Source organism: Zootoca vivipara, chromosome 6, assembly GCF_965207765.1.
Source record: "Zootoca vivipara chromosome 6, rZooViv2.hap1.1, whole genome shotgun sequence".
NCBI classification, from domain to species: Eukaryota; Metazoa; Chordata; class Lepidosauria; order Squamata; family Lacertidae; genus Zootoca; species Zootoca vivipara.
This window is the reverse complement of record NC_142589.1, coordinates 65,872,019-65,885,710: the sequence shown is the minus strand read 5'-3', so window position 1 is coordinate 65,885,710 and position 13,692 is coordinate 65,872,019. Positions and strand designations below refer to the sequence as shown.

The 13,692-nt window shown below is 42.2% G+C and overlaps 1 protein-coding gene across 8 annotated transcripts; it reads right to left on the bottom strand.

Moving 5' to 3' along the window:
• Positions 1-4,727: 4,727 nt before the first annotated feature.
• On the bottom strand, positions 4,728-13,504 carry ZCCHC17 (zinc finger CCHC-type containing 17). 8 transcript variants are annotated; one of them, XM_060275723.2, is made up of 9 exons: positions 13,410-13,504; positions 12,555-12,734; positions 11,967-12,086; positions 9,953-10,010; positions 9,415-9,515; positions 8,978-9,069; positions 7,928-8,028; positions 6,682-6,937; positions 4,728-5,709 (listed from the first exon to the last, which is right to left on the bottom strand). In XM_060275723.2, exons 3-9 carry the CDS (start codon positions 12,006-12,008, stop codon positions 5,505-5,507), a joined length of 855 nt encoding a protein of 284 aa, XP_060131706.2. In that variant the 5' UTR covers positions 12,009-12,086; positions 12,555-12,734; positions 13,410-13,504; the 3' UTR covers positions 4,728-5,504. The 8 variants fall into 8 exon arrangements, with proteins under 8 accessions (XP_060131706.2, XP_060131707.2, XP_088528612.1 ...); XM_060275724.2 differs by having other exon boundaries at positions 6,804-6,937; XM_088672486.1 differs by lacking the exon at positions 9,415-9,515.
• Positions 13,505-13,692: the final 188 nt, after the last annotated feature.

Sequence of the window (13,692 nt, the reverse complement as noted above, 5' to 3'; positions counted from 1 at the left end):
TGCCTGCTGGCCGGATGGCAATTGTGTTACAGAGCTGCAGAATCAGTGATGCGGTTCAAGCGTGCTGCATACAGACTAAACCTTGACAGTCTATTGTTTTACAAAGCGACGCTAATTTGTCAGATGGGTATCGTATTATGGAGCCACGGGAGCTTAAGGTGTCTCTCATTGTGGCATCTTAAGACCCAGCTTTTGGATTGACTGTTTGTGGTGACATTTTTGCTGGCCCAGTTAAAATTGAGTGTAAGGGAATATGGACCAATTAATCCCTCACCCAAAACACCAAAATTAAGAATGAGGCTCTTCTAAAACAAAACAGAAACTTTGTTTACACTTGGTGCTTTACCACTGCAAGGTGCAATACTTTGTTTCAAACAGGCACTCTTAACAGAGATAATGTATTAAATATCTGAATGCAACACTTTCAACCTGTCACTGGACAGAGAATTTTCTTTCTTTCTAGGATGGCTATTCTACACTATATATAAAACCTTCCAGATCCTTCATCTGATCCCAGCCTTTCCCCTCAGGTAGACTGAACCTTGTCTGCCCACTTATCAGCTCCCTCTAGCACAGTGTTTCTCAACCTTTGGTTCCCAGCTGTTGCTGGACTACAATTCCCATCATCCCTAGCTAGCAAAACCAGAAGAGTGCTGGGAGACGTAGGTCCAACAACAGCTGGGGACCCAAGGATGAGAAACACTGCTCTGGCAGATAAACCCTGTGAGACTCCACTTAGATAGCCAGAGACCCCTTCTGCCTATACAAAGTCCCTGACTCCATACCCAGGTCCCTTTCTAACCCACATACAATCCCTGCCTGTTTGCTGTTGGACACTCCCCATCCCTTTTTGATGGTTAATTTCCCCCTCTGATTAGCTGATCTGTATGCCAGCACCCACTGGTTGCTGGGTCACAAGGCAGATCCGAGGCCTCTGTCACACACTCCTTCAAGCAATTTGATATGGAAGCTCTTGGCTGAACCAAGTCATTATCCAAGCTTCAAAGCAAAGATAAGTTTCGGTGACTTTAAAATAGGAGGGCGGAGGGAATTTTCCTGGTTTTTCTCTTCAGTTGAGGTAGCCCGATCTAAACAGGTTTGTCTGGAGTCGTGGATACCTGATATTAAAGTTTCCTAATGTGTGTGGTTTTCATTTAAAAATCTGTTGTGTGGTTTCCACTGCCCCCCCCCCATGGCTAATCAAATGTATTTCTGACATTATTTTACACGTTATGCTTTGAGAAATGCAGGCAACAAAGACATGGGGGTGCTACTTGCAAGAGGCAGTTTACATTGCTTACAATGTTTGGTTCCAGGATCATTTAGAATCGGAATTACCAACCATTTGGAGGACAATAGGCCCATATTTGAGAGGTCTGTGGGTGCCGGTCACAAAATGACTTCCAATAGTGTCTAAAGGTAAAGGGACCCCTGACAGTTTGGTCCAGTCGCGGACGACCCTGGGGTTGTGGCGCTCATCTTGCTTTACTGGCCGAGGGAGCCGGCGTACAGCTTCCGGGTCATGTGGCCAGCATGACTAAGCCGCTTCTGGCGAACCAGAGCAGCGCATGGAAATGCTGTTTACCTTCCCGCGGGAGCGGTACCTGTTTATCTACTTGCACTTTGATGTGCTTTCGAACTGCTAGGTTGGCAGGAGCAGGGACCGAGCAATGGGAGCTCACCCCGGATTCGAACCGCTGACCTTCTGATCAGCAAGCCCTAGGCTCTGTGGTTTAGACCACAGCGCCACCTGCGTCTCAATGGTGTCTTAGTTCAACGTAAAAATTCACAAAGTACAATATGATGAGCTCATATAGACATTTATTGAAAGAAGACCAGCTCACTATGTCAGAATGTACTGTTGTAGTACTGAAGGCTACAAACCAATGCCTCGGTGCAGGGACATCTGAACATGTATTAATAATCCTTAAATGGCTTTTCCCATTTACCGTATATTGGCTGGGAGCACAACAGCACAGCAACGTGAGCAAAGGCTCAGAAAGACAAGAAACCCAGATTTCTAATTATCAAGGACTAGAGTCCCAATTTTTAGAAAGTAGCAACCAAACATCCACAAATCAAAATCTAAACATTGCAGACTACAGAATCGTAACTACACCTAGAATGTCAGCTCAACCTCATCCATGTGGAGTATACATACTGCTTTAAAACACCAGCTGTGGTTTTGCACTGGAGATTATGCTGCAGTCCATAAGATCTATGCCTTGCAGGTGTTACTACTGAAGGATGCCAGTAAAGAATCAGAACCCAGCTGTTTTGGACACTGGAGATGCTGACCAAAAAGTAAAATCTATTTGCATATCAATGAACATAACATTGAGAATCAAGTATTGTGCTTTTCTCCCTTTTTAAAAACACATGGCTAGTAGATGGTTTTAGCTGATATTTTCTAAAAGCACCCATCTCAGACATGTTTGCAGCTGGCATGGAACATGTATATCAGGACTGGCCAGGAAGTGTGCCTAGGTTTGAATTCAGCTTCTTGAAAATCATAGCTTTTTCCCAGGATTTTATTCATTTTAAAAAATGATTTACTGTGAATTTCTATTCTGTCAGTGATAGAGAAGTGGTCAGGAATGTGTTAACTCATGTGCTCCTTTGAAAGGCAAGGCTTAAAAATCTCCCTCTCTACACAAAACTCCTTAAGAAACTCTTGACAGCCCTTAAGGACAACCTCATGCTCAGAGGGTGGGGCAGAGAAAGAGAATAAGAGGCATTGTATAATGCCATAATTAATTAACGATTAACTGGAGTTGATATTTGAGAATGCATCTGGCCAGGAGTGTCTCTGCCAGTACATTTTTAAAGGTAATTTCAAAGTGCTGCTGCTTACCTTTAAAGCCCTACACAGCTTGGGACCCATGGAAACCTGAAGCCACAGCTGTTCCCATGTCACCCTCCCTATGCACTGTCATTTTTGGAGGTTGTCCTCTGGGTGCCCCCACCAGAAGTCAGTGGCAGACTGGCTGTCTTATCGGTACCCATTTGGTTATCTTTCAATGCCAGAACACTACCTTATTCATTCAGACTTTTTAGCTTTACAGTGGTGCCTTGCTAGACGAATTTAATTCGTTCTGTGAGTCAATTCATTTTGCGAAAAATTAGTCTAGCGAATCCCACAGGAATGCATTGAATTATTTTTTGCCCATAGGAATGCATTAATTGAATTTCAATGCATTCCTATGGGAAACCGTGATTCGCTAGACGAATTTTTCACAAAACGAATTCGTCTTGTGAGGCAACCTACGCTAAAAAAATCTCTTCGTTAAGCGAAAAATTCATCTTACAGGGCATTCGTCTAGCGAAGCACCACTGTACTACTACCACCACCACCACCATTATATTGCTGGTGAGCTGGATAGTTCAGATTCTCCATCAATTTTTCCCATGTTAACTGCCTTAAGAAGCATGAGTGAAGAGCAAAATTATTTTTTTAAAAAAGCAAGCAGCCTACAAGACAGGTCAAAGACTAATTGCAGACAATTTTTTTAAGGTATGCTTTTTTATTAAAGATTTTCTTGATTTGCAGAAATATATGCAATGTCTCTTGTAACATTTTTACAAATCGGTTTCATTTGTTGAGACATTGGGAAGAGGGGGATAGAGGTAGATGGGGGAGGTGGGGTGGGGTGGGGTCAGGTGACGATGTTCATATTTTACTTAATATATGTGGGGGGTTTTTTGTCAGTGTCACTGAACCAACTGGCATTCTCCAGCAACAAAGCACTGGGTGAGAATGACTGTTTCTCCTTCACTAAAACCAAGTGGACCTGGTTTGCATGCCACATCAAACCAGCCTTCTCCCATTTACCACCCTGCAATTGCTCTGGACTACAACTCCCAAAACCTAGCCATGCACTGCTATCCTGGCTTGGGCTGTTGGGAGTTGTAGCATCTGGAAACCACCAAAGTTGGAGGGCTGCATTAAACCATAATTAAAACAAGCTGTAGTTTAATATGAATGAGTAGCATGCTAGGACACGCTAAAAGTGTTGATGCTTTACTCCTCTCCTGCAGGGAAAGACTCCAGAATTTTGTTTGTGTTGCCTAAACCCAGGCTTGTGCTTATGAGGAAACAGACCACAGGTTCAAACCAGGTCATGTCAAGCCTAACTGGCTTCCTTCCAAGCAGGAGAGGAGCAAAGCACCTATGATTTCAGCAGCATCGACCCAGAGACTGCTTGTCCAAGAGACTGCTTGTCCACATTTAATTACATTTCCCTTTAACCACGGATTAACGTAATGTGCAAACCAGGCCAGTACAATGCCTGATTTATTGTCATTAGGAAAGCCAGTCAGGTGTATGATGTCCACAAGCAGTGAATCATCCCTGGAATAAGAGCTCTCATTCTACTTGTCTGACATCGTGCGGTTAGCAAACCAACTGAAGCAGCCTCATAGCAGAGGATTTTGGCAGACTTCCTAGTTAGTTCATACTAACACCCCAAGCATGCAAAAGCAATTTCCCTTGTCATGGTTTTGATGGAAGCTCTTACACAGAATGTAGAAGTGATCTTGCACTCTCTCTGAAAGAACTGATGACTGGGTGGTAGTCTAAAATAAACACCACAAAAACTTTTAATACAGTAACCCCAATGAAACTAAGCTCTGCTAGGTCACTGTCTCAAAGGGAGACCATGTTACCTTCAGCTGCATTATGACAGAAGCACAGAATGCAAGTGTAATAAACAAACAAACAAACAAGCTGACCTCAGATTGCCGTTTAATAGACAAAGGAAGCAAGCCTGGGAAAATAGCCACGCCCTAAAGACTATTTTGTATCCAACAGAAAGACTTCTTCCTTTCTATCACCCAGCTGTTCCATTGGCCAAAATGTAACAGAAAGGGATTACACCTTGGGAGGAGGAAAAAGGCTTTATTTCAGAGTTTAAATGGCTGGCAATATAACCAAAAAGCTCGTCTTCACATTTTGATTTGTGCTTTTGCAACCCCTAGGGCTACTCAGTTAATGAATTTTTTCTTCCTCCAGTACTGCAGTATGAATGGGGCAAAAATGCAGTGGTGTGATCAGTGCAGAACAAATGGACCAGCCAAGATGATGTGTCCACTGCTCTTTCTGCTGGCGTGCAGAGAATGACTGGAGAGATGCTGAATCAACACACAGCTGCCACCCTGGCTAAGGAAGCTGCATTGATTGCCTGTGCCATGCATGCTTCATGGAGATGGCTCAGGGTTGTTCCAAAGGAACTGCCTGGCACAAGGCCCAGAAGAAAAAGGAGCTACAGAAGGAGAAGCATTTCACATGAATGAGGGCAACATCTGTGGCAAGGAACACCCAACTGCAGCTGGCTTCTTCCATGTAGAGAAAAGTGGCGGTTCTTGTGGGAAAAATTTGTAGGAAAACAACGTTGCTTTTCAAAGAAGGAATACCCTTTTGTTATAATGCAAGTTGCACTAGCTCAACTATTCTTTTCTCCAGCAGATTACAGGAGCCCAGAGGGTGCACACTGTGTCAGCACAGCCTATGGGCCTTGGATCCGCTTCTCAGTCCTTGTGCTTCTTCTTATGATGCTTCTTCTTTTTTCGCTTCTGGGATGCACTAGCTTTTTCAGTCCGTTTTGATTTCTTCCTTGATGGCTGAACATCATCAGCATCTGACTCACCACTGTCAGAATCCCCCAGTTCGGAAGGAGTTTTGCTCTTGTGTTTCTTTTTTCTCTTTTTTTCCTGTTAGAGAGAATACATTAGTGTGTGTAAGCTTTTCTGTTGGAGAGTATTAGGAAATGATTCCCTAAAAGCCGGTTCACATGTAATATACTAAGAAGAACTATGGCTTAGCACTAGCTAGCAAACGGGCAGGTTCCTTAAGGGTAGATTGGAGTCGTTGCACTTTTCACCCAGTACTGATGCTGAGTAGCTAAACCTGCACGATTGCTAATACGCGCCAAACTATTATTTGGCTTAATGTTATCTGCAAACTGGCCCTCTCCTCACTGCTGCATTTTGCAGCAACAATATTTGAAAAAACTGAATAGAAACCTAAATAGAAGTCAGATACAGAGCTCCTAACCCAGGTATCCCAAAACTGCAGCCCTCCAGATGTTTTGGCCTACAACTCCCATGATCCCTAGCTAACAGGACCAGTGGTCAGGGATGATGGGGATTGTAGTCCAAAACATCTGGAGGGCCGAAGTTTGGGGATGCCTGTCCTAACCCTTCTTAAGATGGCAAAGCAGTATCAGTTGTCAAAATACAAAGTGCTGAGATGAAAAGGGGGCAGCACTTATTTATTACCAAGATTTATATTCCACCTTTTTATAAAATATCCAAGGCAGGATAAGAATACAGAAACTATAAGAATAAAATCAAGAAAAAAGTGAAGGTACGACAGTGCTGTAACTATGGGGGAGCTAGTCAGGTTTTTGCCCGGTTGATTCATTCAGAGGAGTGTCATTGAGGCTCCCAGCCCCCCTCCCCCGTGTGTGTGTGTGTGTGTGTGTGCCAGCCAAACTGGGTCTTTGACCTGGGTCACATAATGCCTAGTTTTGCCCCTGAATAAGAAAATAAAACATTCTAAGCACAGAACACCAAATATCTTTTACTCTTTAAGTATGTTTAGATAGCCATTTGGAGGGGAAAGAGTTTTTTTAAAGTGCAAAGGCCCACTCACTATAGACACTGGGATTCAAAGGGACTTACTTTTGAGTAGTCATGTACAAGATTGCTGACATCATTGCAACTGGCAGCTTGCTGAGCTTGTTCTCCATGAATGTGGCAACAGAACTGTTACCTGTACTCAATCCTGTCAGCCAATCTTTTACCTTTTTTCTCTTCTTCACAAAATCTTCAGATTTATGTGCCTTCTTTTCTTCTTCTGGAGGGACTTCTTCTTCCTCTGGAATCAGAGTGTACTTGGTCCCTCCTGGCTGCAGGAAGCAATCTTTTGCAAAATGACCTTCAACATAAAGTTAAGGTTGTTTTTTTTTTAAAAAAAAACTAAAACAAACTTTATTGGTTACCACCTCTCCGCCCCAACGTGTTTTCTAGTACCTTAAAGTAACACAGCAGTATTCATCTTTTCTAGCTACAGGGCGCCTTGCCATTATGGCCAGTAGCTCCTGAAACAGCAAGCTTATGTTGTCTATACTGGAGCAGTAGGTAACAGTTCTACCTACAGCATGCCTTGGAATTGCTGATTTCCACATCCACTCATGCTGGCATTTGTGACAGGGGATTTTATTACTTTTATACATACATACATACATACATACATACATACATACATACATAATTTTATTTGTATGCCACCTTTCCACTGTTCAAATCATCCTCAAGGCAGCTTACAACATAAAAACCACCATAAAAACAATTAACAAAAATAGTCACAAACAATAAATATTAAAAATACAAAACCTAACTGAACAATTTCCACATAAATCACAACAAACCTAAAGTATACAAAGAACCAATGGCAACAACTCTCCTCCAAACAAAACACCCCAGCCCTTTAGCATACATAAGGTATATTTGCAAGTATAATTTATACAAATATGGATGCTGCTGCCAAGTTTGATGGATGATCAGACTTGACTACCCCAAGACTCAGTTAGAAAGAAGTGGTCCAATTCTCACTTGTGCTGTAAAAACACCCCCTAAATATTTCTAACATTCACAGCTTCACAATTAAGTTTGAAGATGATGTGAACAATATTTCAAAACTTCGCTGCCCTTGCTCCATTATTATTATTAAACAATTATCCCAACCTTTGGCAAAAAAGTGCACCCCACCCCTTTCTACCCTCCCAACAGCCCTGTGATGCAGTAGCTGGACCATGGCCACCAAACAAGAGCTACAGGGTTATGGCAGCATGACACAAATGTTTAAAATAAATAAACAAACAACCAAATAAATAAATAAATAAATAGGAATTTGAGCTCAACATACCTGGACAGCCACACTTTTTGCAAACTGTGTTTAAGACTGCTTCTAGAGTGATCTTCTGGCTGGTGTAGTCTTTGAATGAGCCTTTCTTCCGTGCATCTTGACTGTGTGCAGACATAAAAGATTTTAGTCACAGACAAAACCATTCGTTTTGAGGTGCAATTCCAGTTCAGCTGAAGCCAATAGCAAAATTCTAAGGAGCTTTATGTCAGAAATTAAGTCAGTCATTTGTAAACATGGCTTGCAGCTTTGGGGGAACACCAATCAATGTGTCTCCCCATCCAATTGGAACAAGCAGGATTCATGCAACAATAGCACCCTGTGCAAGGCACATTCTTCCTCCCTGCCTTTTGCTTCTCATGTGGTCTATTTTGAAGCATTTGGGAATACAGTGAGGGGGAAAGTATTTGATCCCCTGCTAAATTTGCCCGTTCTGCGGTGGCAACAGAGGTTCTGCTCCAGCGAACTATACACCATTTTAATTTAAAATAATTTTTCCTAGGACGAGAGTGAAAGCAAGGTAAGCTAATCAGACATCTTGCGGTAGCGAACCAATGAAAGTTCTGCGGCTGCCCCTGTGTCTTCATTGGTCCAACAACCCCAAGGCAGAATCTGAATGGCTCTCCTCACTGTCACTCTTGCCCTGGGGAAAATGAATAAAAAGGATTCCAACTTGCTGGAATGTTGGCTGCTGTCACAGTGCAATCGCCACATCCTGTCCTGCTGGCTGCTACTTGGTCTCTGAGGCCATTTGGAGCCACCTGGGCTGCAGTGTCACAGATATGCACCCAGAAATTTGGCCCTAGCACCACCACTGCCCATCGGGATACAGCAAGGATGGGGAAACCATGGCTTCTTGATGTTGTTGCAATATAACTTCCACCATCCCTGACCACTGGTCATGCTGTTAAGGTGGATGGGAGTTATAGTCCAACATCTGGAGGGCCACACATCCTGAGGATAAAGGGGGAAATGAAAGAATAAAAAAGGAAGAATAAAGGGCAATGCAATGAAGACCATACCCCCCGCATAAGTGCTCCATATTTTGCTTACTCAAGGGCCACATTGTTGGGGTCCAGGTCCTTTCCAGTTCCTTGATTAACAACCTTCATCAAAAGAGACAATTTTAACTTCTCATCTGTCTTCTGAAAGACAAGGAAATATTCTTTTGAATTTTTTTTGGTCAGACCTCAAGAACAAATCAACAGGGGGTTTGTGATGAGGAACATTTCTACACAGAAGAGAAAACACCCTGACCAAAGAGTCATCACAGCTAGTACTGCATCTCCTGTTTTCCCACCGGGCCTCTTAACATTAATTCAAAGTTAACATAAACGCAACACCAGCCATTGACAGGACTGTGGGGTACTTTCTTCAAAATAAAAAGTTTATGAGTGTGTACTTCTTTCTTAACAAAAACACTCATGTAATTTGTAGAAGTGCAAAATCCTATTTTACAATCACCTCAGAAACAGAACAGTAATGTTTACCTCTTTTCCTATAAGTTTCACCCACACTTTTTCTCCCACATCCACCAACTCTGAGGGCTGGTCCACCCTGCAGTTTGACATGTGACTTTTGTGTACAAGGCCTAAGAAGAAGTATGACGGAGAAAAAAAGTTTTTTAAGTACTGTTCTTTGACAGATGAAATGAACAGAAATGTCTTAAGAATCCTAATGAGTTGACCGAGCCCTTCAAGATATACAAAGCAACCTGCCTCAGAAGGGAAGCAGAGCTAATATGCAACACAAAAGGAAAAGGAAACATAAGCGACTTTCTCCTCCAACACTGTAAAAACTTTGGAAGCCACAACTTTAAACAAAGACAGTGTAACAGAATTGGGGGGGGGGTGTATGTATGTGTATGACTGTAATTGTGTTTTTGTTTTGTTTTTAGGGGAGGGCATTCAATTTCATTGTACTATTCAAAGTACAATGACAATAAAGTATCTATCACTGTATTTTGATTTCTAAACTTTTACTATAAAAACCAAAACACCATTTAATACAACTGATAGAGATCCAAACCTTGTTTCCTTGTTCCTGGAATTTTAATGAATGCTCCATATTCTGTCACAGAAGCAACCTGCAAAGAAAATAATGTAATCATTGGTCAAAAAGGGTTAGCATTCTACTTCCCTATAGTAACTTTTCATCTAATCCAGTATTGACTACTGTAGCACTGGCTGACTAGAGTTTCAGGAAAAGGTTTTTCCTCATCAATGGCTATCTGACCTCTTTACCTAGACATGGCAGGAACTGAACTTGGGGTGTCTATGTGCAGGTATGCCCCCTCCCCATCTCAATCCACGTTGTACATTTCAAAAGCAGTCTACTATTTAGACTGCAGTCTGATGCATTCTTATCTTAATACAAGTCTAACTGCTTACTTCCAAGCAGAGATACCCAGGTTTGTACTATGGGTTATAAATTATAAGGTATTAAACCAAAAATAGCCACTGAGACATTTGAAACCTTAATACCTGGTCTCAATGAAGCCTGCCAAAATCCAACCCTTGTATTTAAGCACCAGGCTGGCAGTAATGTGCGACAATGAGATTGCATGCAGGCAACTACATGGAATTCTGTGTGCAGACTAGCAGAGGAGGAAAAGAGCACTCTGTTTCACCTCTGAGATCAGAACAGTAACTAAGCAGGCTTTTGGAGAATGGAAGGCCCCATCTCCATGACCATAGAAATTCAGCAAGCTGCTGCAGGAAGCACTGAGCTCTCCATTCCTCTTCTGTCAGACCCCAGCAGGGTACCAAAACATTTTACAGGGTATAAACCTATGGGCTCATTTACAAGGCTGCAAAAGCAGCAATTCCCTATTTCAGATATATCCTATCCGAGTCTATGGATTTTTTCAGGAGTAAAAAGATAACATGACTGTGCTGTTAATAGGAATATTAAGACTATTCATTCCTATTTACTCAGACATAAGTTCCTTGTTCAGGCTTGCAACTTTTTTACTACTTTCACTTTTTTGCCAGTTGCCAAATTATAAAGCGGAAAGCTTTCCAAAACTGATATAAGCACATATGTAAAACATATAAATTCATGTAGAAAAGGGAAAAGGAAAGTTGCAAAATCTGATATATAAGGTCACTTATTTGAATAAGTTCATGATGAGAGTACCTTCTCCTCTTATACTGTACTTGCATGCATTTAACTACTATCATTTTTACTATCCTTACTTTCATTATTCAAAGTCAATTTCATCATGTGTATGGTTATATAACATCTCAATATTTAACAATCAATTTCAATACAGTAATACCTCGGGTTACGAACGCGATCCGTTCCGGATCGCAGTTCGCAACCCGAAAAGTTTGTAACCCGAACGCTGCACAAAGCGCCATTTTGTGCATTCGCAAAGTGCGATTTTCGCGCTTTGCGCATGTGCAGACCGCGCGCACCGCTTCTGCGCACGCGGCGAAAACACTTCCGGGGTTGTGCAGTTCGTAACCCGAACTGTTCGCAAACCGAGGTGTTTGTAACCCGAGGTACGACTGTAATATTTGCCTATATTAAATAGCATTTATTTTTTCTGCCTGGAACATATAGCTTTTCATTATGGTATTATATTTCGCTCAAAAGCACATGATGCTTCATTATTTCATTTGCTTTTTCATTCTAGTAAGCTATATAAAGGCTCAACTTTTCCATAACATTACTATCCTGTTGTCCCATCTGCCTTACTTTAAAGATATTAGTTAATTTAACTATTTGGGCAATGTTTAATTAGCCAGTCTTGCTATTTGAGGGTCTTCTGCTTTTACCCTGTTTATGATAGTCATTAGGGCTACGGTTGATAGATGAATGATAACTTTTTGACCATCTTGCACATCTAATCCTTTAATATACACAAAAAAATGCTAAACATGGGTCATTTGATAGTCTTACTTTTTTCAAGAATTTGTTCTGAATATATTTTAAATATGGGCTGTGTCCAAAAGACAATTTAAATAGTTCCATCTAATGCAGATACAAATATTTCAAAGCTCATTACATTCTGAAAAGTAACGGTTTTAGCACATACCTCTCCTTGGAAAATATCATAGAGTTCTGGAATTACTTCCATTGCCTTAAATTATGAGAAGTTCCCACAAATCTCCTGGCCAGATTTTTCGTTATCCCTTGGAAATATAAATCTCTTTTGCTGAAATGCAATCAAAGACACTCATTCATATACTAATTTCCAAATTATTTAGGCAGTACCCAGATGTTTTAAAGTGCTTCTCCTTCAGTCATTATTAGCAGCACCATAGTACAGTGGTACCTTGGTTTAAGAACAGCTTAGTTTATGAACAACTTGGATTAAGAACGCTACAAACCCGGAAGAAGGTGTTTTGGTTTGTGAACTTGCCTTGGAAGCAGAACATGTTCCGCCTCCTGTTAAGTGTGTTCCATTTGTAAATTAAGTCCTCCGCTGCTATGGGAAAGCATGCCTTGGTTTAAGAACGCTTTGGTTTAAGAATGGACTTCTGGAAGGATTAAGTTCGTAAACCAAGGTGCCACTGTACCTAAAATGCTCAATAATTCACAAAATCCCAAATTTAACCATGTGGAGACCCTGTTCATTTTACACGGTACACTTCCAAGCATAATTCAAAGTGTTGGTGCTGACCTCTAAGCCTAAACGGCCTCAGCCCAGAAGGAGCATCTCCACCCCCATCACTCAGCCCTGGGGTCCTCCTCCAAGGGTCTTCTGCTGGTTCCCTCACTGCGAAAAGCAAAGTTACAGGGAACCAGGCAGAGGGAGACTTCTCAGTAGTGACACCCTCTCTGTGGAACGCCCTCTCTTCAGCTGTCAAGGAGATAAAAGAATTATGCAACTTTTAGAAGACATCTGAAGGCAGCCCTGTATCAGGAGGTTTTTAATGCTTGATGCTTTTATTATGTTTTTAGACATGCTGTAAGCCAGAGTGACTGGGTAAACCCAGCCAGATGGGAGGGGTATAGATAATAAAATTATTAGTATTACTGTTACACACTGCAGTCCTTTGTTACATTCTTTGTGTGGTTTGAAATGCATCTTCACCACCCCTAGAATTCAAATGCTGAATTTTTACAAGTACTTGTCAGTTAAATAATAATAATAATTTTTGTTGCTGTTCTGTAATGGGAGAGAAACCTGCGTGGTGTCATTATAATAAATCTTTATTAGGAGAGATTGCCCCAACTGATTATTGCTGAATGGTCTTATATGGGTGGAGACTGTGAACTATCACTTTCTCCCCAATGATTTTGGGATCCCAGAGGCCATGTAAATAACTCGCCGGATCCAAGCAGGAATCTCGACTCCACCAAGAAAAAAAATGATCGGAATTGTTTTATTTTGGAAGGCCTCCTCCTCCAGTTACCTGCGGGCAATGCCCATTGAATACAGTGGGGCCTACTTCCGAGTAGGCATACGTGGGGTGAAGGCCAGGTACCCCCCCTTCCATCACCACAGCCCTTCCTCCCTCTCCCACCGACTTACCACTTTCGGGAGAGAACGAAAATCCCCACAGCAACCGCCGTCTCCTTTACCCGTCCCACTCCGCCTCTCCCTCCAGCGCCGACCTTCCACCAATCGGCGAGCGGCATAAACGCGAGGTCTAACGTCTGCGCCGGCTCCACCAATCAGGGTGGGGCTCCGTGCTGAAGCAGCGCGAGAGCAGCCGCGAGAAGGACGGATAGCGTCCGCGAATGAGACATCGCGGTGGGGGCGGGGCTTTTTGTACGGAGCCACCAATCGGAACGGGGAGGCGTCGGTTTCCCCT

Excerpts from the sequence above, each read along its gene's own strand:
- ZCCHC17 (XM_060275723.2), bottom strand. The coding sequence starts at position 12,008 with ATGGAAGTAATTCCAGAACTCTATGATATTTTCCAAGGAGAG. Across the intron at positions 10,011-11,966 it reads ATGATATTTTCCAAGGAGAG|GTTGCTTCTGTGACAGAATA; the intron begins GTATGTGCTAAA and ends TTTTCTTTGCAG. Across the intron at positions 6,938-7,927 it reads CAAAAAGTGTGGCTGTCCAG|GTCATTTTGCAAAAGATTGC; the intron begins GTATGTTGAGCT and ends TTTATGTTGAAG.